Source organism: Coptis chinensis, chromosome 8 (genome assembly GCF_015680905.1).
Source record: "Coptis chinensis isolate HL-2020 chromosome 8, ASM1568090v1, whole genome shotgun sequence".
In the NCBI taxonomy this organism is placed as follows: Eukaryota; Viridiplantae; Streptophyta; class Magnoliopsida; order Ranunculales; family Ranunculaceae; genus Coptis; species Coptis chinensis.
This window is the reverse complement of record NC_141463.1, coordinates 61,739,638-61,761,610: the sequence shown is the minus strand read 5'-3', so window position 1 is coordinate 61,761,610 and position 21,973 is coordinate 61,739,638. Positions and strand designations below refer to the sequence as shown.

Here is a 21,973-nt window from a genome sequence, read left to right as displayed (position 1 = left end):
CACTTATATTCTTGTCTCCAGAACTTGAGGCAGAGAGAGATTAATAAAAAATATTCGATTTTAACTAGTCGAGCCTTAATAATTTAGTCTTTTTAGTCTTATGTTCTTTGACTCTTCTTCTTGTTGTTCTTCGTATTCTTCCTTCTTTATGGAAGGTTAATCTTCTCCTTTAAGGGAGGAGATGAAGTCGGTGCTTAGGGTTTGATGATTCTTATGGTTCATGGTGTTCTTCAATCAAGTTAGTTCTTTATGTTTTTAGTTCTTAGTTCCATTGCCCACACCAGGGGATGGAAGTATAGAATAGGGTTTATGTTTTGTAATATTAATATCTTGCTAGTGTTCTTCACTTTTCTTCTAATAGTACAATTCTTTAGGGTTAGGGAAGTATTTTTTGTGTTGCCTTAGAAGGGGTAGCTCAGGGAGTGGCTGCCTAGGGGAAGTATTCTTTGTGTTTGCCTTAAGTGGTGATTCATTGAATGGCCGCCCTATTAGAAAGTACTCCTTTATTTTGCTCTCGATAATACATTGAATGGCTGCCCGAGCTTATATAAAAGGAAAGAATATATTAATAACATAAACATAGGAACAACCTTAAATAGAATTAATTGTTAACGAAGTTTCGTCCAAGAGGGCATCGGCATTCGCTCGATTACCTAATTGTAGTCTACTTGTAAGAACAACCATGAAGCAGAAAATTATAGATTAAAAGTATTGGTGGATTATAATATCTTGAATTCCCTTTCCTATAAATTCTCAATAATTTAGTTAGTTTAGTTTAGTTTAGCATTAGAACCTAAAATCTCTACAATCATAGTTTTTAATCCCTCAAACCCCCTTTCCAATTCTGTCATTCACATAACATACACTTAAAAGTGGAACGATACCTTACTCATCCATTACTTATTGAGGGATAATTTGGTTTTGATACGCATCTATTTGTTCAACGACCATCATCTATCTACATCATCCATATACTATCTCATAAACACAAAAAGAAGAAAGGTCAGCATGTTAGGGATCAATAAAGGTGGATAACAAATCTCCCTAATTCCTTCTCATATTCAATCTTATTATTAAATTTTCATAGTTTAAATTACAATATATTCAATCATAGCTTTTGACGCATTAGTGATATTAAATTATTACTCTCATCATGTTTGTGGAATTGATAATCACTAGTAGAATTATTTACATTCTAAGCAATTAGGAGTGCAACAAATTTTAACTCCAGTTTATTAAATGATAATCGAGAGTAGAAATTTGATATAAACCTAGAATAATATAGTTTACTTATTCTTAGCATAATTAGTTAAGATTAGGTAAACACCTTATTTTTATATTATTAGGTTTGATAAGAGCCCAAAATTGTAGTTTTCACCACTTAATAATATTACATTTAGATCAATTATGCTTATAATAAGAGTTCGTACTGTTTATGTACGTTTGTGTATTCTAGGTATTGGAGTCAAATATGTGAAGAAATATGTCACTTTTACAAGAGAAAGGAGCAAAGGTTGGTTGGTAAGAAGTTATATGGTTAAAGCCCAAGTTTCAAGGAGAGATATCATTTTTAAAGCCCAGTCAAAGCTGAAAAGTCAGAGTTAACGCGGGCAGAAATAGAGCATAAAAGTCAATAGAACTTCTGCAGGCCATATCGTTGGACTCAGACCTCGGAATTGGGCCAACTGTATGTCAAAACTACCAGCTCAGAAAGAACTTTCTAATGGTCTAGGCCTTGACCCAATCAAAGGAGCAAAAGTGGATGAAAAGTTTGTTGCAGTAATTTCTAGCAGAGAAACCCTTTTTGGACTTAAGTAATTAGGTTTTGGGCTTCATTTAATGGCCCAAAATATAGCTCCAAATCCTATGCACGAAATTGTAAACCTAGCCCTCTTCTATATAAAGAGGAGTAAGGAACAACTCTATTGATCTCACCCATTAGTTAATTAGTCTCTTGTCTCTTAGTTTTTCTTTTAGTAAACCTAGTTTATGTTATTTAGCCTAGCCACCATTAATAAAATCCAAGTTCGTTATTTTTTTCTATCATGTCTGTAGTGGCAGGATGTATCAGCGGAATAGGAATAGTGAGTTGGGCCGAATCAGCGTAACTTCGAAGTCCGCGATCCACCAGATCGAGCTGACAGCATGGGGTCGCGGTACGAAAACCCTACACATGGAGCTAAGAGGACTGTGAGATGGAGAGACAGGTGGAGGGTCATGATGGATGGAAAGAAAGGTATAAAGGGTAATAGTGGGTGAGAGAGAGAGGAGGGGGGATTGATTAACCTAAGGGGAGAGAGACTTAAGAGAGGGGGGGTGAGTGAGAAAGCTGAAGGAGGGAATAGTGTGTAAGGGTCAGGAAATAGGCTCATAAGAGAAAATGTTGTAACATTTGGCGCCGTCTATGGGGATAGTAGAAATGGCACCAAAGAAGGGGGCGGGTAGGCCACGAAAGATAAGGGTCCCAAAACATATGCCGGAAGCGGAGGTAGAAGAAGGGGAAGGACGAGAGGAGGGAAGAGCAGAAGAGGAGGCGCGGCTTATGCGAGAAAAGTTTGAAAGACTGAGGGAGGAAAATAAGGAGCTGAGAAGAGAGAAGGAGAGGGTGGAGGAGGGGACCGAGGAAGAAACAGGGGAAGAAACAGAGAACGAAAAGGTGGAGGACGAAGGGGAACAAGGACCAACCTTGGTGGATAATCCGGTGACCTGGTTAACGGCTGAACAAGTGCAACAAATGATTAACAGTGATCGAGTGGTGAATCTTCATCAAACAAGGGTCCAAACAGCCGCGGCCAGCCAAGTGGTGGCGGAGCTGAACCACAACCCACTTGCAGATGTGATATGGACTTCGGAGGTACCAAAACGCTTTAACCAGCCGAGATTCGAGAGATATGATGGAATGGGGGACCCGGCAGATCACATCCATCATTTTGGACAGCAGATGCCTCTTTGGCAAGAGGCGAGGTATGATGGTCTGCGGTGCATGATGTTCCCGGCCAGTCTTAAGGGTGGAGCTTCCAACTGGTACTACCGGTTGCCTTCGAAGAGCATAACCAATTTCCAGGAGTTAGAGCAGGCGTTTGTTGACCACTTTATACATCATAAAAGGAGGGGTTGTGGACATCGCGACCCTATTTAACGTCAGACAAAGATCCGCGGAATTGGTCAGAGAGTACTTGTGTCGCTTCAAGGCAGAGACCCTAAAGGTAGAGAATCTGGATGAGAGGATGGCGGTAATAGCATTCGAAAGGGGGCTGCGACCTGGAACGACAGTTCACCAGTCCGTGGCAAAGAACAAGATAGCAACACTGCACGAGTTATATCCGAGGGTAGAGAAGTATATAAGATATGAAGACACCATGCAGAAGGAGTCGAAGAAAGGAGCCAAGACAGTATCAGCGGTAGAGAAAGGGGGTGAACGCAGAAAGACCGAGGGAAATAGCCGAGGCGGGGAGAGGTACCGCGGACAGTCCTCGAGGCCAGAAAGAGGAAGGGAGATAGCGCGGAGAGAGCAAAGGGAGCGGAAGCCATACCGCGAGGTGGAGCACATCCCGTTGGTGAAACCATTGAGTGAGATACTACCGCTGATTAAGAATGTGCAGGGATATGAAGAGCCGCGAACCATTTCGGCAGAAATGCCCAACAAGCCATATTGTGAATATCACCAAGTGCGCAATCACGAAACCAATGATTGTTATGCCTTGAAATGGTTAGTCCAGAGATTAATAGAGAAGGGGATAATGAGGGAATTCGTGGGGGAAAACCCAAACCGGGAGCCTGGGCCCGCCGCGGGACGGATATTGGGGACCATAAATGTTATCTTCAGCGGGGAAGCGCTGAGTCACAATGCTCATCGGGATAAGGTTAGAAGGACGGCGAGTATCCAGTAGGTCAATGAGACCCAAAGCGGGCAGAGATACAGAGCAGATTCAATGAGCGGGGAGGAGAAAATCACGTTCTCCAAGGCAGACCTCCGAGGTGTGGATACGCCACACGAGGATGCGTTGGTTATTACAGTGGCGATGGGCAATTATGTGGTCAAAAGGGTCCTGATAGACGGCGGTAGCACCGTGGATCTGCTATTCAGAGGAGCTCTTGAGGAGATGGGGATCAACCCGGGGCAACTGAGGCCTCCGCGGACAAATTTATATGGATTCAATGGGAGTGTGACAGAGCCTATGGGAGAACTTCTGCTGCCGGTAACAACGGGGCCCGTGACAGTATTCTCAAGGTTCATGGTGGTCGACTCCAATTCCCAATACAACGCAATCTTGGGAAGGAGATGGATACACGAGATGAGGGTGGTGCCGTCGACTTACTATCAAGTTATCCGATTCCCCACCCCAACGGGAACATATGAGGTCCGCGGAGATCAGGTGGCATCCAAGAACAGTCACCAGAATACAATCAAGAGGATGGCCCGCGGACCAGAAGAGGAGTCGACGAGCTCAGGAGGAAGAGGCGGCATAGCAATTATCTTGGGCCGTGGAAGAGGGAGGGAGGTCGAGGAGGATCCCAAGACTTTAGATGAGATAGAGATAGTAAACTTGGGAGAGGGCGAGGAGGAAAAGTTCACATCGATAGGGTCGAGTCTTACAGAGAATGGAAGGATAAGTTGGTCCAATGCTTGATGAGGAACAGAGACGTCTTTGCGTGGGGATAGAGGATGTCACTGGGTTAGATCCGAGTTTGCGTGTCATCGCTTGCACATGAGGGAGGATCGCGAAGCCAAGTGAGACAAAAGATGAGAAGCATGAGGCCCAAATATGCGAAGGAATCCGAGAAGAGGTGGCGAGGCTAAAGGGTGCGGGATAATAAGGGAGGTGGAGTTCACAAACCGGGTTGTCAATGTGGTCGCGCGGTGCGAAGAAAAATGGAAAGGTATGCGGATGTGTGTGGACTTTCACGGACGTAAATTCAGAATGTCCGGCGACGGTTATCCAATGCCGCGAGTGGATGAGTTGGTAGACAGGACGGCGGGGTTTAGCTTCTTCTCGTTTATGGATGCATCTATGGGGTACAATCAGGTGGCGATGTATGGGCCTGATCAGGAAAAAACGGCCTTCATAGTAGAGGGGGGCACATACTGCTATACCAGAATGCCATTTGGATTGAAAAATACGGGGGCCACCTTCCAGCGCTTGGGGGAGAAGATGTTTGAGGGCAAGATCCGAAAGGGCATTGAGGTATACATCGATGATATGGTGGAGAAGAGTATGTCCGAACAGGAGCACTTGGAAGGGTTGGAGGAGACATTTCAGATACTATGAATGCACAACTTGAAACTCAACCCCGAGAAGTGTACGTTTGGAGTCACCACAGGGAAATTTCTGGGGTATATTGTGACACAGCGAGGTATAGAGGCCAACCCAGAGCAAATAAGATCGTTGGTGGAGATGCCATCACCCAAGACAGTGAAGGAGGTGCAACGGTTGGCTGGAAGGGTCGCGGCTCTCAACAGGTTCATATCAAAATCATCCGACAAATGTAGGCCGCTGTACAGACTATTGAGAAACACCACAGATTTCAGATGGACGGCAGAGTGTGAGCAGACATTTCAGGGTCTTAAAAGGTATTTAGAAGGTATGTCGCTGTTGTCGCGGCCCGAAGAGGGAGAAAAATTGTATTTATACCTGGGGGTCACAGATTATGCAATCAGCTCGGTCCTCGTTCGAGTAGTGGATAAGATAGAAAGGCCAGTATACTTCCAGAGTAAGACGTTATTGGATGCATAAACCAGATACAGTCGGGTGGAGAAGTACGCCCTCGCCATGATATTTTCAGCTTTGAAGCTGAAGCCCTATTTTGAAGCCCACGCAGTGATCGTGGTCACGAACTTGCCTCTGAAGCAGGCTTTGAGAGCAGAGAAGTCGGGAAGAATGCTGAAATGGGCCGTGATGCTAAGTTCGTATGACATCCAGTATCAGGTGAGAACAGCGGAGAAGGCCCAGGCAGTGGCGGAGTTCTTGGCAGAGTTTCCCGCAGAGGATCCTACATGGGGGGAGGAGATGGTTTTGGAACCAGAAAGGGAAGAGGAGCTAGATAGCTTGAACCCCTGGGACGAACGAAACGGTTGGAGAGTGTTTGCGGATGGGTCAGCGACGGATGCTGGCAGCAGAATTGGTGTAGTATTGGTCACGCCAGACAACAACAGGCTAGAGCTGACAATGAAATTGGGTTTCGCAGCATCCAACAACGAAGTGGAGTATGAGGCGGTAATCTCCCTGGATATTGCAGACAAAGAGGTATAATTTCTGCATCCTCGAGTTTATATTAAATGTGATTAGAGGAGTTGGAAAGAGCTTTGCGCCCCTTTTGGTATTGATCACTAAGATCATGCTGTCTTTTAGAGCTGTCACAAAATCTATTCCTATTATGATAAAATTGCATTCAAATGCAATTATTTATACGGAGTGTATCCAAAAGACTAGGAAGTTGCCGGAGGATAGGGTAGTTGATTCAGATGAGGAAATGGAGGATATGACATGTTTGGATGAAGATGCCTTAGAGAGGTGTACTTTTGATTTATAACGCATGTCAGTGCTGCATACTGGCGTGCGTTGCGTTTATGATATTTGTGAAGATGTACGGGATAGGTAGGTTATAATTCGAAATAAACAAAAGAACCTTCAGATGAGTTTTGAAATGTTCGAAAAGGGTCAGGAGGATCTCTTGTGTAACATGGAGACACTCTTTCAGCGTCACGATGCGCATTATACAAAGATGAAGGCAAAGATGAAAGCAGTAATGGAAGCACAACGCCTATTCCAAGTAGAGATTCTACGACACATGCCACCCTTGGGGGTTCTATTTCAGATGAGTCTGAGAGGCATAAGCATCGTCGTCAAAGGACGGATGGCTCGGGGCCATCGGGAACTCAGGCCCAATCCTCTTCTCATGTTCCATCTTCCACTAGTAGCGGATGGTTTAGAGAGTTTATGGATTAGATGTTGTTTTTATTGTTCCTTTTATGTTTTGTATTTGTTTTTATTTAGTTCGAACGTTAATTTTGAATTCCGTAGTTAAATTTGAATTGGGTAGTTAAATGTTGTTAGAATTTCAATTTTAATATAGTGTGGTTCTTTTCAAATTGTGCGCTGTTTTTATTGTTAATACAACCTTCCCGAATTGTTTGGGGGTGATATTATTTATTCTGGCATAATTTTTATATGAACCTCAATTTTAAAAGTTGTTTTGGAGTGATTGTTGAGAATATTGCCGATATTGGCATGCCTATGATTAGATGTTCTGGTAAGATGAAATCTAAAAGAGTTTAGAAGTTACTATTCTAAATTCAATCTAAAAGATATTAGGTTTGTTTTAGAATCAAGAATATGGGTTGTTTCCGTTTTCGGTTTTGGAATTTTTTTTGTTTCCGGTAATTGCCTTAAAACTTTTTGGCAACTTCCCGATTCATTTTGGAAACTCAAAACCTATATAAACTTCATTCATTCTCCACACAAAACTCACATCTCTCACTTTCATCTCTTACCTTTCACTCCCAAGTTTTCCTTCTTTTTCTGTTTCACTTCAGCACTCAGCAACTCGAAGCGCGCATGCATCTCAGTTGAGAGCCACCCGCACCCAAAACACTGTCAGTCCAATTGCTCCTGAGCGCGACCCGCACCTTACCCAGCAATTCTGAGCAAGACCCACACCCAAAACACTGTAAGTCCAAATTCTCCGAAGCTCGACCCACGCCCATACAAGGCTTAGTCAGAGCGTACCCCACACCTTGACATCCGTAGGCACGAAAAATTCCAATTTTTTGTGGGTTGTTCCTGGATCGTTCCAGCTGTTCTAAAGAGTAGTTTTGTGATGACATCACCGATAGTCATACCGGAGTAGCCTTTCGAAGACTTGTTGGGAAGCGAGACTTATGGACATTGGTTCCGCGATAGGATCTTGCAGTTATGATGGAGGCATCTACTGGTAAGTGAAGACGACTCGTATTCACCTCAGCTTACTGCATATTTCTACAATAATATTACTTTCTATTGTAACCAAGACGGAGAACAAAAATTTTCCCTTGCAATTAATGACAATACAAAGGAATTCAGTAAGTCTTTGGTAGCGTTAGTTTCGGGATTGCCCTTGCCTGATCCTACGCACACGTGGGGATATATGACCGATAATGCATACCTCTATGACTATACATATTTCCATGAGTATTATGGGGGAGGAGTGTTCCGTGTGATGGACCAAGGGCGATATAACATAGCCCTTGGTAGCCTGTCCCTAAATGTAGGCACCACCATGTTATTCATCATGATGAATATTTTAGGGGAGTGGCAGTTTAATTCTGTAAATAGTACCGCTGGTGACATCTTCCTTGATTTAGCTGAGGGACGTCGTAGATATGACATTCCTCGCGTATTAGTAGCTAGTTTAAAGAGAGCCCATAACATAAGGCATAAGTGTCTTCTTATGCCTATTTTGGTTTGCTGCATCATGCGCGGTTGTTTACCTGAATTTTGTACCCAGTTCATGGATTGGAAAAGGGTTGAAGTCATGAGACCCACCAATTGGGTGGTTCGTTCATTTCGAGTTATGACTTGGCCGGGATGGCAGGTGCAGCCTCATTTGGTTGGCCCTTAATTACATCCCATCAGACATAGTAACACTCGACAGGTTAGCACAAGTTGATGACACCCAGCGATGGGCTTGGCCAATTATCATGGCATGGCAGGACGCGAAGGGACCTCATCTCTTTGAGGAGGATGAAGAAGAGGAGGATGACGATTAAGCGGGAGATAAGGTAAGTTTTTAGTCTCAGTTAGTGTCTGCTTATGTCCCAAGCAATTTGATTATTGTTAACCCCATAACGGGTGGAACTCATATAAAGTTGCGTCTGTTTTTCTTTTTCTATATTAGTATGTTTTAACCTTGTTTTGCAGATGTTCCAGAATTTTACGCATTTCCTTGGTATTTCTCTACCCTTTTTATTTTAATACTTTGAGGACAAAGCATGCTTCTTGTTTGGGGCATAGAAACACATGTAATTAAGGCATCTATTAGGATATAGATATGTATAATATGCACTTGTTTTCTAGTAATAAAAATTCAAAAATTTCAAAAATATAAATAAAAAGTTATGTTATACACTTAGGAATATTGGTATTGTTTTCTTTCTCTATGCTCTGAATAATCTAGAAGTCTTACGTAGCTTTTGCATTAGAATAATTTTTAGAAACTTAGGTTAATATGTAGGTAATAATCTTTGCATCTATCTATAAATATATTACATGAGTATCTATGATTGTATGGCAGTAAGTTTCTGAAATTTAGGCTAGAGTACTTATTCTACAAATCCTGTGAGAATATAGCCTAAAGTCTTATATGAGTGAAACATTTGAGAAATGACATAAGGGAGAAGTAAAATCTGGATAGAGAAATCACACGTCCACTTGCTTGATCACTATACCATATCCTAAGCGAGAATTTAGGTCCTCTCTGAATCGATATAGCCAGAAATTCAAACCTTATGAAATTATTTTTCGCTAGTCGCCCCTCTGAGCCTTTCTTTAGCCTTTCATAAACCGCAAATCCTTTACCCTGTTACAAAAACAAAACAAAATAAAAAAAAAATCAGCCTACCTATTCTTTGAATAAGCCTGAGAATAGAGATGAAGAATAGAAAAGAGAAAGACCTTTGAAATCAAGAAATTGTTAGTCGCTTCAAATAAGACAAGAAAGTTTCCATCCAAATAAAAGAATAATAATAATAATAAATAAACAAATAAAAGGAAAAAAAAAAAGAGTTAGAACTCCAAAAATAGAATCAAAGGAGTCAAAAGTCAAAGAAAAAGAAAAATATGGCTAAGGATGGAAACAATATGTAGAAGCAAAAGTAAAGAACAAAGTTTTCTCTAGTTATATAATATGAAGACTCTATTATCTCATACTTGTCTTTTTTGAATATCCATTTCTTTCTTTCTTAAACCATCTCCTAATCCCCGCAACACATAATAAAGACCTCTAGCTCAATTAGAAATAGGTTAGTGTGATATAGTAAGTGGCAGATGTGTTTGATCGACTCCGGCTTCCTTCTGTGTCATTGAGATTGTAAGGTAAAGTGTGCCCACTACACACTGGAGTAGTGAAACTTGAGCGGAAAAATCAAAGTGCTTTTTGTCTTGACATTTATGTGAGGACCTACTTAAGGACGCTATTCCGAGTTTTCAGAAATGGACCTGTTAGTGCATTTCCTAGTATTACTCATTGTATATATGTTTATTCGTAGATGATTAATTATTATGCATATATTAGCTTAGGTTTCGACTTGATTATTCTGTATTTATTGCTAGTGAGATGTATAGATAGTTGAGGCATAAATAAGGAAACAATAGTTTTATTTCTTAGTCGTTGTAGTATAGATGAAGTTTGTGAGTACCTTCACTGGAAAACTCTCACGAGTCTATAACTCGTCCACTAGGAAATTCCTAGTGGTTTAAGGCCTTGTTGCATATGGTCAATGCAATCGCACTCGCCGAAACGAGAGTAGTTAGAACTCCATTTATTCTAATTTCTCATATTTGCTTGAGTACAAGCAAAATTCTGTTTGGGGGTGGTTTGATAAGAGCCCATAACTGTAGTTTTAACCCCTTAACAATAATACTTTTAGACCAATTATGCGAGTAATAAATAAGAGTTAATGCTGATTACGTGCTTTTATGTATTTAAGGCATTGAAGTCAATTATGTGCAGAAATGTATCACTTTGGTGAGATAAAGGAGCAAGGGTTGGTTGCTAAGAAGTTCTGTGATTAAAAGCCAAGATTCAAAGAGAAAAAGCCTTTGTAAAGCTCGGTCAAAGCTGAAAAGTCAAAGTCAACGCGGGCAGAAACAGCACACAAAAGTCAGCAGAACTTCCGAAGACCGTATCTTTGGGCTCAGACCTTGGAATTGGGCCTACCTTATGTCAAAATGACCAGCTTGGAATCAGATTTCCAATGGTCCAAGCTTTGACCCAATCAGAGAAGCAGAAGTGGACAAAAAGTCCATTGAAGAAAAATCTAGCTGAAAAGGCCTCTGTGGACTAAAGAAATTAGGTTTTGGGCTCGATTTTTCGGCCCAAAACATGGCTCCTCAGCCCATGCATGAAAATATGGATCTGGTCTCCTCCATTTTAAGACACAAGACTTAGCTCTTAAGTATGATTTTTTTAGGTAGAAAGTAGCCATTAGAGAATGGTTTTTAGATCTAGTTTTCTCTCCATTAATTAGTTTCATATCTTGTTTTAGATCTAGTTTTATCTTTCAATTAATTAGTGTTATAACAAGTAGATTATTATTTTAGAATCAAATATTAGTTCATAATAAAGTATTCAATTTCATTCCAATTTAGTTTATTGATTAAATTCTTGTTTAAGTTTTAGTTGTTTCAAATTCATAAATTAGGTTGTCTTCAATTAATAATTAGTTAAATCAAAATTATAGTTCCAATTAGTTTTAAATCTTGTTTTAGTTCATTTGGAATCATTAGATTATTATTGATTAGTTCAAATTAGTAAAGTTAGAATCTTTATATCATGTCTTGTTTTAATTCAATTGGAAATGATAGTTTAATGACTCTAGGCTAAACCTCCATTAGAGGGTGTTAAAGAAGCCTTGATGAAGCTTGATCTTTGTTAACTTAGAAATCGTCGTGATAATCTATTCAATTCTAGAGAGTAATTAGTTCACCATGAGAATGGGTTTGATTGCTTCACATGCTAGTTATTATTTGGTAGAGATTGTCATGAATAATTAGAGATTAGAATTACCAATTTGTTATGTGAAAGAATTTTGATTTGGATTGCGACATTTATTTGTTAGTTGATTAAGTTGAGTTAAGGTGGAATCAATCCCCCCTAATTCCTTATCATAGTATCAATTTAGTATTCCATAGTCGTATAAAATCATATCTTGTTAGTTAAATTTCCATCGTAGTATAAATTTTGTAAAACTCTCATTAACTTTGGATAGATTGATAATCTTAGGAAACACGAATTCTAAAGAACTAGGATTGGAACGAATCATTTACTCCAACTCTATTTTGATAGAATCGAGAGTAGAAAAACTTTGATAACACACTCAAGTCTAGTTTTAGTTTTACTTGCGTTTGAGCTTCATCGTTTATTCGTAAGTAAAACTATCATTTTACTTTTATCAGGACACATCTCTTTGGTCATGCGGAACTGGCCACCAAGCGGACAACTGACTGGCTTCGCTTGATCCATGTTGAATCTCTTCAACACCTTCTCAATGTAGCTTTCTTGAGAAAGCCACAACTTCCCACTCTTTCTGTCACGAGTGATTCGTATCCCAAGTATCTGTTTTGCTTGACCCAAATCCTTCATCTCAAAGGACTTACTCAAGTCTTTCTTCAGTTCGGATATCTTGTTGATGTTTGGGCCAACTATCAACATATCATCCACATGCAGCAATAGCACTATGAAATCCCCATCTGGAAATCTCTGAACAAACACACAATGATCGGAAGCAGATTTCTTGTATCCTTGCTTCGCCATAAAAGAATCAAACTTTATGTACCACTGCCTCGGTGCCTGCTTCAACCCATACAAGCTCTTTATCAGCTTGCATACTAGGTGCTCCTTGCCTTTGACCTCAAACCCCTCTGGTTGATCCATGTAGACATCTTCTTCAAGGTCTCCATGAAGAAAAGTTGTCTTAACATCTAGTTGCTCAACCTCTAGGTTCATACTTGCGGTCATACCCAATACCACCCATATAGAAGTCATCTTCACTACAGGAGAGAAAATCTCATCAAAGTCAATCCCTTTCCTTTGACCGAATCCTTTCACAACAAGGTGAGCTTTGTGCCTTGGGTGAGGATTGTTCTCCTCATGCTTGACTTTGTATATCCACTTATTCTTGAGAATTTTTCGTCCTTGCTGTTTCTCAACTAACTTATAAGTGTGATTCTTATGCAAAGAATCCATCTCGTCATGCATGGCCTTCAACCACTTTTCTTTGTCTGTACCTTCAAGTGCCTCTTGATAGTACATAGGTTCTCCACCATCAGATAGTAAAACATACGTATGTGGTGGATACCTGGTTGAAGCTAGTCTCTCTCTGTTTTACTTCCTTGCTCCATCTGCTGGTGCCTCAGGAGGATGCACTTCTGCTTGCTCTGGTGGTGGTTCATGCATCTCATCTGCATCATCTATACCAATAGGTTCTTTTAGGAACCATTATGGTTGCATCGAATGATTACAAACTACGAAAACCCACGCGCAGCGGAATAAGGGGTGTCCACAGTTTTGGATAGAAAATTCATACCTTTTAGATCAGCTGTGATAACTATGAGAATCCAAGCTTTACAAATCAGCAACCACTTGATCTTCTGTTGTATTCCTATCCTTAGAATGGACGTTGTGTGGGAAACGATCTACCAACCCTTTCTTTCTCTCTTTCCTTGCCTCTTTTTTACAATAAATGAATAGTAAAAATGGCTAGGAGAGAAGGGTTTCTATTTATAGGCTACAATAGGGACCATGAGGAGAAATTAGGGTTGGGCCTCTTGACGGGCTTGGGCTTCCCATGTTCGCCCAGAACACACGGCCCAAGTCCGTCAACAAATGGTTTATTCCACTAAAGGCCATTGTTGCACTACCGCCCTAATCCCAAATTACATGTTACGTTTATGGGCTCCATATTATATGCTTGTTGATCTCCCCGTGTTTAAGATATCGAATGCCCATTGATTAAGTCAAGTTACTGACAACTACATTAATCAACTTCTTATGTCCTTGAGTAGTACCACTCAATCTCATTGTCATGTCGGATTAAATCCACCTACAGGGTTTACATGACAATCTTTATGAGCTCCTCAAGGGGACATCATCAACCCGACTTCCTGCGGGTCACATATTCTTTCTATAATCAACAACACACCTTACATACAATGTCATTATCCAATCCATCAAGTTTGTTGATTCACAAATGAATCTCACTCATTGATGATTTAAAGCAATGTACAATACACGTAAGTGTCCGTTATTATATCCGGATTAAGAGGACAAACATCCATAATAACAGAGGTATTTGTTCTCTTATATAGTCATTATAAAGAGAAATAGCCTCACTTGGTCCTGCTCAATACACACAAAGTGTACTAGTGTAATCATGTAGTCAAGATAGACTAATACTAGATTATACTACAACCGTACCAATGGTTTGTCCAAATCCATCTAGGTTGTGAACGTTTACTTATACTTTATAAGGTACTGATGATATGATATTCTATGTATCACCACACACCATATCATTTACAACATAAAGTATTAGACGCATGCATATAACTAATAACATATATAATATGCATAATATTTGCCCATATGATTCTCATTCAAAATATAAATAATTAGAGTTAATACAAAAGTAATGCTTTTAGTATATAACCTTATCAGTTTTATCTCATCATGAGTAATAAGATTCTCATCATGGGCTTCAAACTCATGGTTCTCTGCATTCTTAATGCCTTCTGCACATTCTATAATAGGAACTTCTGGTTCTGAATCAACAAGATCATTGGTGAAAGCCTGTAGCTTCTCACCCCAAAGTCTGCTATGGTTTGGTCTTCGAAGAATACAACATTTCGACTTTGGATTACCTCCTTGTTAATCAGATCATAGAGTTTGTAATCAAACTTTTCATCTCCATAACCCAGAAAAATGCACTGCTTGGCTTTGTCATCAAGCTTGGATCTCTCATCCTTCGGAATATGCACAAATGCCCTACACCCAAATACCCTCAAGTATCCATAATCAACATCTTTGCCTGACTGTACTCTCTCTGGATAGTCACTATTTAGAGGTTTTGATGGTGATAGGTTGATCACATGCACGACTGTACGCATTGCTTCTACCCAGTAGGTTCTAGGTAGCTTAGAGTGAGATAGCATACATCTCATCCTCTCTACAATGGTACGGTTCATTCTCTCTGCTATTCTATTCTATTGTGGTGTTTTGGTAATGGTCTGGTCATGACAAATCCCATGACTCTGGCAATACTCTTCAAACGGGCCAATGTACTCACTCCTATTATCTGAGCGAATACACTTCAACAACTTCCCAGTCTCTCTTTCCACCATGTTGTGGAATTTCTCAAACACGCCAAGTACTTCATCCTTGGTCTTCAGACTATAGGCCCATATCTTTCTTGACGCATCATCAATGAAGGTCATGATGTATGAAGCTCCCCCATGGGACTTCACTTTTATAGGACCATATAAGTCTGTGTGCACTAGTTCAAAGACATTGTCCTTTCTGTGAGACGAGAATCTTTGGAAAGACACCATGTTTTGTTTTCCTACCAAACAGTGAGTACATGTATTTAAATGTGTACCTTTGATGTCTGGCAAGGCCTTTTGCTTAGCAAGAACTTCCATCCCTTTTATGTCCATATGACACAGTCTCTTGTGCCATAATTCGGAAGAAGCTTCTTCTTCTGCCGCATTCACTTCTGCTTTACACAAACTAGCCTGTGTTTTGTAAAGAGAGTAAGTTTTCTTCCCTCTGGCTGCTACAATTGAACCTCTGCTCAGTTTCCATACCCCGTTACCAAACGAGTTCGCAAAGCCATCATCATCTAACTTCCCAGCCGAAATTAGGCTTAGCCAAATGTCAGGGACATGTCTTACATCCTTAAGTGTCAAGGTGTAGCCGACATTGGTTTCTACATGAACATCACTAATGCCTATAATCTTCAAGACGCCACTGTTACCTATCTTCACTTCACCATATTCACCACAGTTGTAGGTAGTGAAGAATTCCCTGTGCGGTGTGACGTGATAGGATGCTCCTATATCTATCACCCACTCTATATCCTGACATGAGATACTAAGACAGCACACACTACAATCTGACACAATTCCTATTAGGTCGTCGACTAGTGCGGTAGTATCTCTGCTTGTGTTTCCGTTCCTCTGCACCATGTCTTCATGTACACAATTATTCTTCTCATCCCTCTTCAGTGTTCTGCACTCATATCTGAAGTGGCCCTTGATGGCACAATAGTAACATTGTTTCTCTGCCTTAGGAGTTCTAGCTTCACCCATAGATTTACTTCTGTCATCAGCTTTAGAACGAGATGGTTTTCTGTATATACCTCTCCCCCGTTTCTCTTTGACAAGGATCTCTGAGCGAGAGGAGCTTCCTTTTGAACTCCTTCTAGTCTCCTCATTTAACAAAGTCGTGGTAGCTATCTCCATGGTAACAATTCTATCCTTGGCTGCTCCGTGTAGAGAGACTGCTAATGTCTCCCAACTTTCGGGTAGAGAGCCTAATAGAAACAAATCCTCAACTTCGTCCCCCAAATTAATCTTCATCAAATGCATCTGATTGATGATATTCTATACTTCGTTAAGATGCTCAGACATTGAAGAACCTTCTTGGTACTTCGTATTGGCAAACTTCTTAACGACCAGCACTTTGTTTCCGCCAGACTTCCTCTCATAAAGGTCTTCGAGTTTCTTCCACAAGCCAAAAATTGTTGTCTCTTGGGATACATGGTGAAAGACACTATCATCAATCCACTGTCGAATGTACCCAATTACTTTTCTGTCAAGCTTGTTCCACTCAGTCTCAGCAACCGCTTCCGGTTTTTCCCCTCCATTCTAAATGGGTTGTGCCAAGTCCTTGCAATAAAGCAAGTCTTCCATCTTGGCTTTCCAAATTGTGTAGTTCTTCCTATTCAGAGTTGTCATGCGAGTGTTCATGGAATGGTCAATTTCTACAAGTTATTTAAACTAAAATCTTCTCTCTGGAATTTTATCAAACGCCTTCTGACCAAGATTTGGATAACACCCTAGGCTAATCTAACCAAGGCTCTGATACCACTTGTTGGGGTTTATACCAATACCAATCGATTCCCCCACTACACAGATAACTTGTATTTGAACACAATTCAACTCCAGACAAATTTTAAATATCAACTACAACCTATGCTAACATGCCCAACTCGCTAAACAACTATTAAAAATAGATAATAATGTAAAATAGAATTAAACTCATACCACAACACAAAGATATACCGAGGTTCGGCCAATGGTGCCTACTTCCACAAGAGCTAGTCATTTATAAAGTGGGAAGGAAGATTACAATCTCTCCTTTCAGTCTCTCACCTTATTAGATAACTCCTCTCTCTTTACAGGGTTGTCTCTCTGTAAAGGTTGTCTCTCAATCTTGATTGCTTTCAAGATTGGGTTTCTCTCTTTGTTCTTGTGTATTTTCGTATCTCTTCTCGCTGTTAGATTTTGCCAAAAACTCTAACTCTTATTGCGAACTCGCGGTCTACAAAAAGTATAATTCTTCTGAAAATAGACATGGGCGCGGGGCGTGCCTTGAAATTGTGCTATCAAGGGCGCGGGGCACACTTTTGCCTTGGACGATGTCCAGGCGCGCTTCAGAATGGCTTGTGGAGGGCGCATGGCGCGCTCTGTCTTCTCCACACAAGCTGAACTGATTTCTCTCCTTCTCCTCATGTGAGGGATAACTCCAACAATAAGATGGTATCAACAACAGAGGTGAAGGAGTAAGAGTAGGACCATGCTTTCGTATCTCTCTGGATAGTCAAAAAGATGAACAAAAAGTTCTAGATAACAACAAATAAGACGGTAAGATCAGAGGTGCAGGTTTCTCAAAGGAGAGTAAGTGATACAAATGAAGACAACACTTCACTTGCTTCAATCAACCATCGTCATTAGCAAGACTAGCCAAATAGTATGCACACCTATTAGTCTCAATAATACATGCTTGAGTATAACATCAGCTAGTAAACCAAGCCATGAACTTACAAATAACTCTGAGCACATTTTGACAGTACAATGGTGTCCTTTGTAACCTTTTCAAGATACCTGATTGAATCTGCAGGCCCATCCACTTTAAAAACGCTAGCACAATGGATGATGCAATCCTCCATGCAAACCGTGTTGGTGTGAGCTAGTTGGTAGTTTGGTACCAGGGCTGGGCTCATTTTGCCGAGACATAGTTTCAATATATCAACATCACCAAGCATAGTTATCAGACCCAGCCCGGACACTGACTCGGCAAAAGAACTGGGTTACTGGGTCACCGGTTTGACCAGTGGGTCACTGGTTCAACCAGTGGGTCAATACTTAAGTTGAAAATATTATATAATTCACTTAGTACATACATTTTCACAACTTTAGCCATTTCATTTTTCAATAAATCAAGGTTCGAGTCTATACAAGTTATGTTTTTCAAAATTAAAATGTTTATTTACTAGTTTACTATTAGATGTTATTTATATTTCTTATATAGTTAATAACTACTAAGAAAAACTGCTGTGGTGTAATGGTAGAGATCCTAGCTTGTTTACTAGTCACCTAAGGTTTGACTCTTAATATCAACAAATTAAAATTTTATAATTTCTAAAGTTAGTTATGGACCGGCGGTTTGGACTAAACCGTTCGGGTTAAAGTGGTTTACAAGAAAATTGGACGAGTTAATTGGGTTTGGCCTGGGTCGATCTACTTTGTGACCCAACCCAGTTTCGTGACCAGATCGCTGGTTCACCGGGTCAAACTGCCGGGCCGGGCCTGGTCTGATAACACTGACACCAAGTACCTACCTATCAAACATACGGGAATACCGGCAGAAATACCACTCACGTGCGGTACTCACTTCAATCCCGGCTTTGAAAAGTCCCGCGGAAACTTATTACTTCTCTCATAAGTCATTCAAAAATATAAATACAGAAAACGTGGAAGGAAGAGACGACTAGAAAGAGATCATTCTTGCTCTCCACCTCAATTCAACAAAAATGAGACGTACTAGAAATCCTCGTAAGTATTTCTTTCTCTAATCAGCAATTTATATTTGATTTCTAGCCCTTGGTTATTTTGATTTACGAATGGATCACAACGTTTTGGCATTTGTTTTGAGTGTAGAAAATCTTGATGAACAGACAGACATGAAATAGAATGTGGATGAGAACATTAGATTAGGGGTTTTGAACAGTGTTTAGAAAACCGGACCGGACTGGTGGTTGAACCGGGGTCCGATCGGAACCGGTAAATTTTCGGTTCGGTTCAGTTAAAACTTGAGTTTATGGTCGGACCCTTGGTCTAAGCTTAAACCGTGGTTGAACCGGCAAACCGGTTGAACCGGTTCAGTTCTAAACCGGATCATCCTTATATAAGGGGAGTTGAACCTAACACCTAAACAAGATAATCCAAACTCCAAACCAACATACTACTATGTATTTCTTGTATAAGAAATTTATTTTGATACATAATACCAATTAATATTGAATTAAAATATGTATTTATTCATTTTATTATTGTAATTATTAAAAAATTTACTAAATAAACATAAATCGGTCCGACCGAGTCGAACCATGGTTGAACCTGGTTGAACCATTTTAACAAAAAATCGGTTCGATTACCGGTTCGGTTTTCAAAACATTGGTTTTGAATAATTCACCTCAGGAGCTAAATCACATTAAGAGAATCTTGGCTCCGACCAATTCATGCCGCGTTACAGAAGAAGGTCTATGTGTTTTTACTTGTTTGCCTTTTTGTCCATGAATTGAATCCTTCTTCTTTTGATTATTTCCAGGTCCACATGAGTTACCTGAAATTGTTGGATCTCATAGTAAGCTTATTGAAGGAGGAGGAAAGTCGGCGTTAGAGGATGTGGGTTTGGTTGTTAATGGATCGGGTTTCAAGAAGCTCCAGGGGAAGTTGTTTCGTAATTCACCACTGAGACCTTTTAATAAAGATGTAAAGGTTGCTTGAAAACTATATTCGCCTAAAACTGATTCAGCTCGAGAAAATGTGAATTCTGGATCCAAGTTGAGTTGGGATTAGGACAACTTTGTAATTAACAACTGCTAGGGAGTAACTTCTAGAAGCAGGAAAGATATGGTTAGTATGAAACTAATTAATCAACCTATTTACACCCTCCACAGGCTCCTAAATCTACTGCTGGATTCAAGGTGATTACTAATGTTATTGTACCTACTGCTGAAAAGGATTCTACAAATCTTGATGCTGACACTAGCAAAGTTGTAGCTCCTCTTCGCCAAAACACTTGCTGTGATGGAAAGACTTCGAATGCTCATACTCAGCGACCGGTATCTTTAATGATAATTTTTAAACATCACCATCAAATTATTTATATACAGTCAAACCAAATTAAGCTGTTTGTTTGTTTGTTTTTTTGGTGGAATTTGTAGACTATTCTGGTTTGTACAATCTCCATTTCCGAGTTCAATTGTATGAACATTATTATACATAAATTAGAATTGGCAATGGAGTTTGTGTCATCTGGTGTATTCTTCAAACTCTCGCAGGAAAACTGCTTCTAGATTTCAGTTTTGCACAATGCAGCTTTACATTCAACTCCTAAATCAATTTTTAGATCCACAGTCTTTGTATTTTTTACATTCATGTAGTGTTACTCTTGACCTACTATAGTTTAATGTTTATAGTGGTGTGTTTCAGGGACGGAGCCAGGAATTTAGGGGTGTAAAAAAGGCCCTCAGCCCGCTCGGCCCGGCCCATGGACCAAAAAAGTCCTCAAATTTAAGCTTTCATGCAATTTGATGGTCGGGTCAGCCTAGCTCTCGGGGAGGATAAGTGCCAAAATGTGAAAGCATGAGGACGGCCCTCAACCCGACCCCCAAAACCCCTCACAAGGCCCGCATTAAGGCCCTTACAACTTTTATATGTAATTTTATTTATATTTTGTTAAAAAGTACGTAATTGTATAAATTAAATAGAAAAATGAAAAATATGTTTTACATAAATTAGTGTTTTGTATAGGCTCCTTCAACTTTACATGAAAATTTTAGTTCAAAATAACAAATTGTTCCCTTGTTGGGATATGAACCTGAATCACTTCACCATATATGCACAAAAATAAAATATAAATCAGAGTGATGTGATATGATCCTTGGTATATGGTAATGAAGTTTATAATCAACTTCAACTAATCAAACACAAGTTATTCTACAACCTACAACACCACATCATATTTTTGGTCTTATATACATTTCTTATTGATTCATGTAATACATCGGCACATCAAACCTAAGAACGAAACTTTTGAATTTTATTATCTTACAAATTTTAGCTAAATTATTAATTAAGTACATTATCCAAAATCAAGATTGAGAAAACCTATTATTTAAAAGTGATAATTAATTTATCGCGTATCAATTTAGTAAGATTATACTGTAAATAAAGAGTTTAAGAGAGTAATCAAACCCGACCCTCTAGCCCGACCCTCAAACCCGGCCCTCTGGCTCGACTCTCAATTCTCTAAAGAGATGGCTGAGGTGAGGGTTAGGGCTTCACAATTTTAGCATTGGCCCTCATAGGCCCGGCCCTCACTACATGAGAGTCTGGCCAGCCCGACCCTCAAGCAGGGTCGGCCCTGTGTTTCAAAGGGCCCAATGCAAAGTCTGAAAAATTGGGCTTTTATCTGGGTTTCTTACAGTATAATGGGTTTTTAACATTTTCACGAGGCCTTTTTTTTGTTTATATTGGGGGTCCTATGCAAAGCCTTAGACAGCATAGGCATAGGGCCGCCCTACCCTCAAGTGATATGGGCTTCATGGTTTGAGGGCTGGACTAACTCGGCCTGGCCCGTTTTACACCCCTAGTCAGGATTCTAAGCCAGGGGGTGTGAGATTATGTGGACACCCGATCCCACCTCACCCAAAAAAAAAGTATGCATTTTTTTATATATTTTTTTTGTCAGAAGGTCTAAACAATAAAAATCAACAAAATTATATATTTATTTCAATTCACAAAACTAGAGTGCGTTGACTACTAAGAATTGAATATGGACTGACGAAGTTAACTACTTAAGCACTTAAGTCATTAATTTATACTACTATGTCTATATATATCTACATAATCTAGTCCACAAGTCTACAATAATTCGACAAATTGTTAACTTCCTATAGTGTTATAAGTCTATATAACCCTACTATAATGTG

The 21,973-nt window shown here is 39.9% G+C and overlaps 2 protein-coding genes across 2 annotated transcripts; both read left to right on the top strand.

Annotated features, from left to right (window-relative positions):
- Positions 1–3,227: 3,227 nt before the first annotated feature.
- On the top strand, positions 3,228–3,890 carry LOC147482290 (uncharacterized). Its single transcript, XM_086579269.1, has one exon. The coding sequence runs from the start codon at positions 3,228–3,230 to the stop codon at positions 3,888–3,890; it is 663 nt and encodes a 220-aa protein (XP_086435395.1).
- Positions 3,891–3,932: 42 nt separating this feature from the next.
- LOC147482289 (uncharacterized) lies at positions 3,933–4,631 on the top strand. Its single transcript, XM_086579268.1, has one exon. It carries the CDS (start codon positions 3,933–3,935, stop codon positions 4,629–4,631), a length of 699 nt encoding a protein of 232 aa, XP_086435394.1.
- The last annotated feature ends 17,342 nt before the right edge of the window (positions 4,632–21,973 follow it).

Coding starts and splice junctions, on each gene's coding strand:
- LOC147482290 (XM_086579269.1), top strand. CDS start 3,228: ATGGCGGTAATAGCATTCGAAAGGGGGCTGCGACCTGGAACGACAGTT.
- LOC147482289 (XM_086579268.1), top strand. CDS start 3,933: ATGAGCGGGGAGGAGAAAATCACGTTCTCCAAGGCAGACCTCCGAGGT.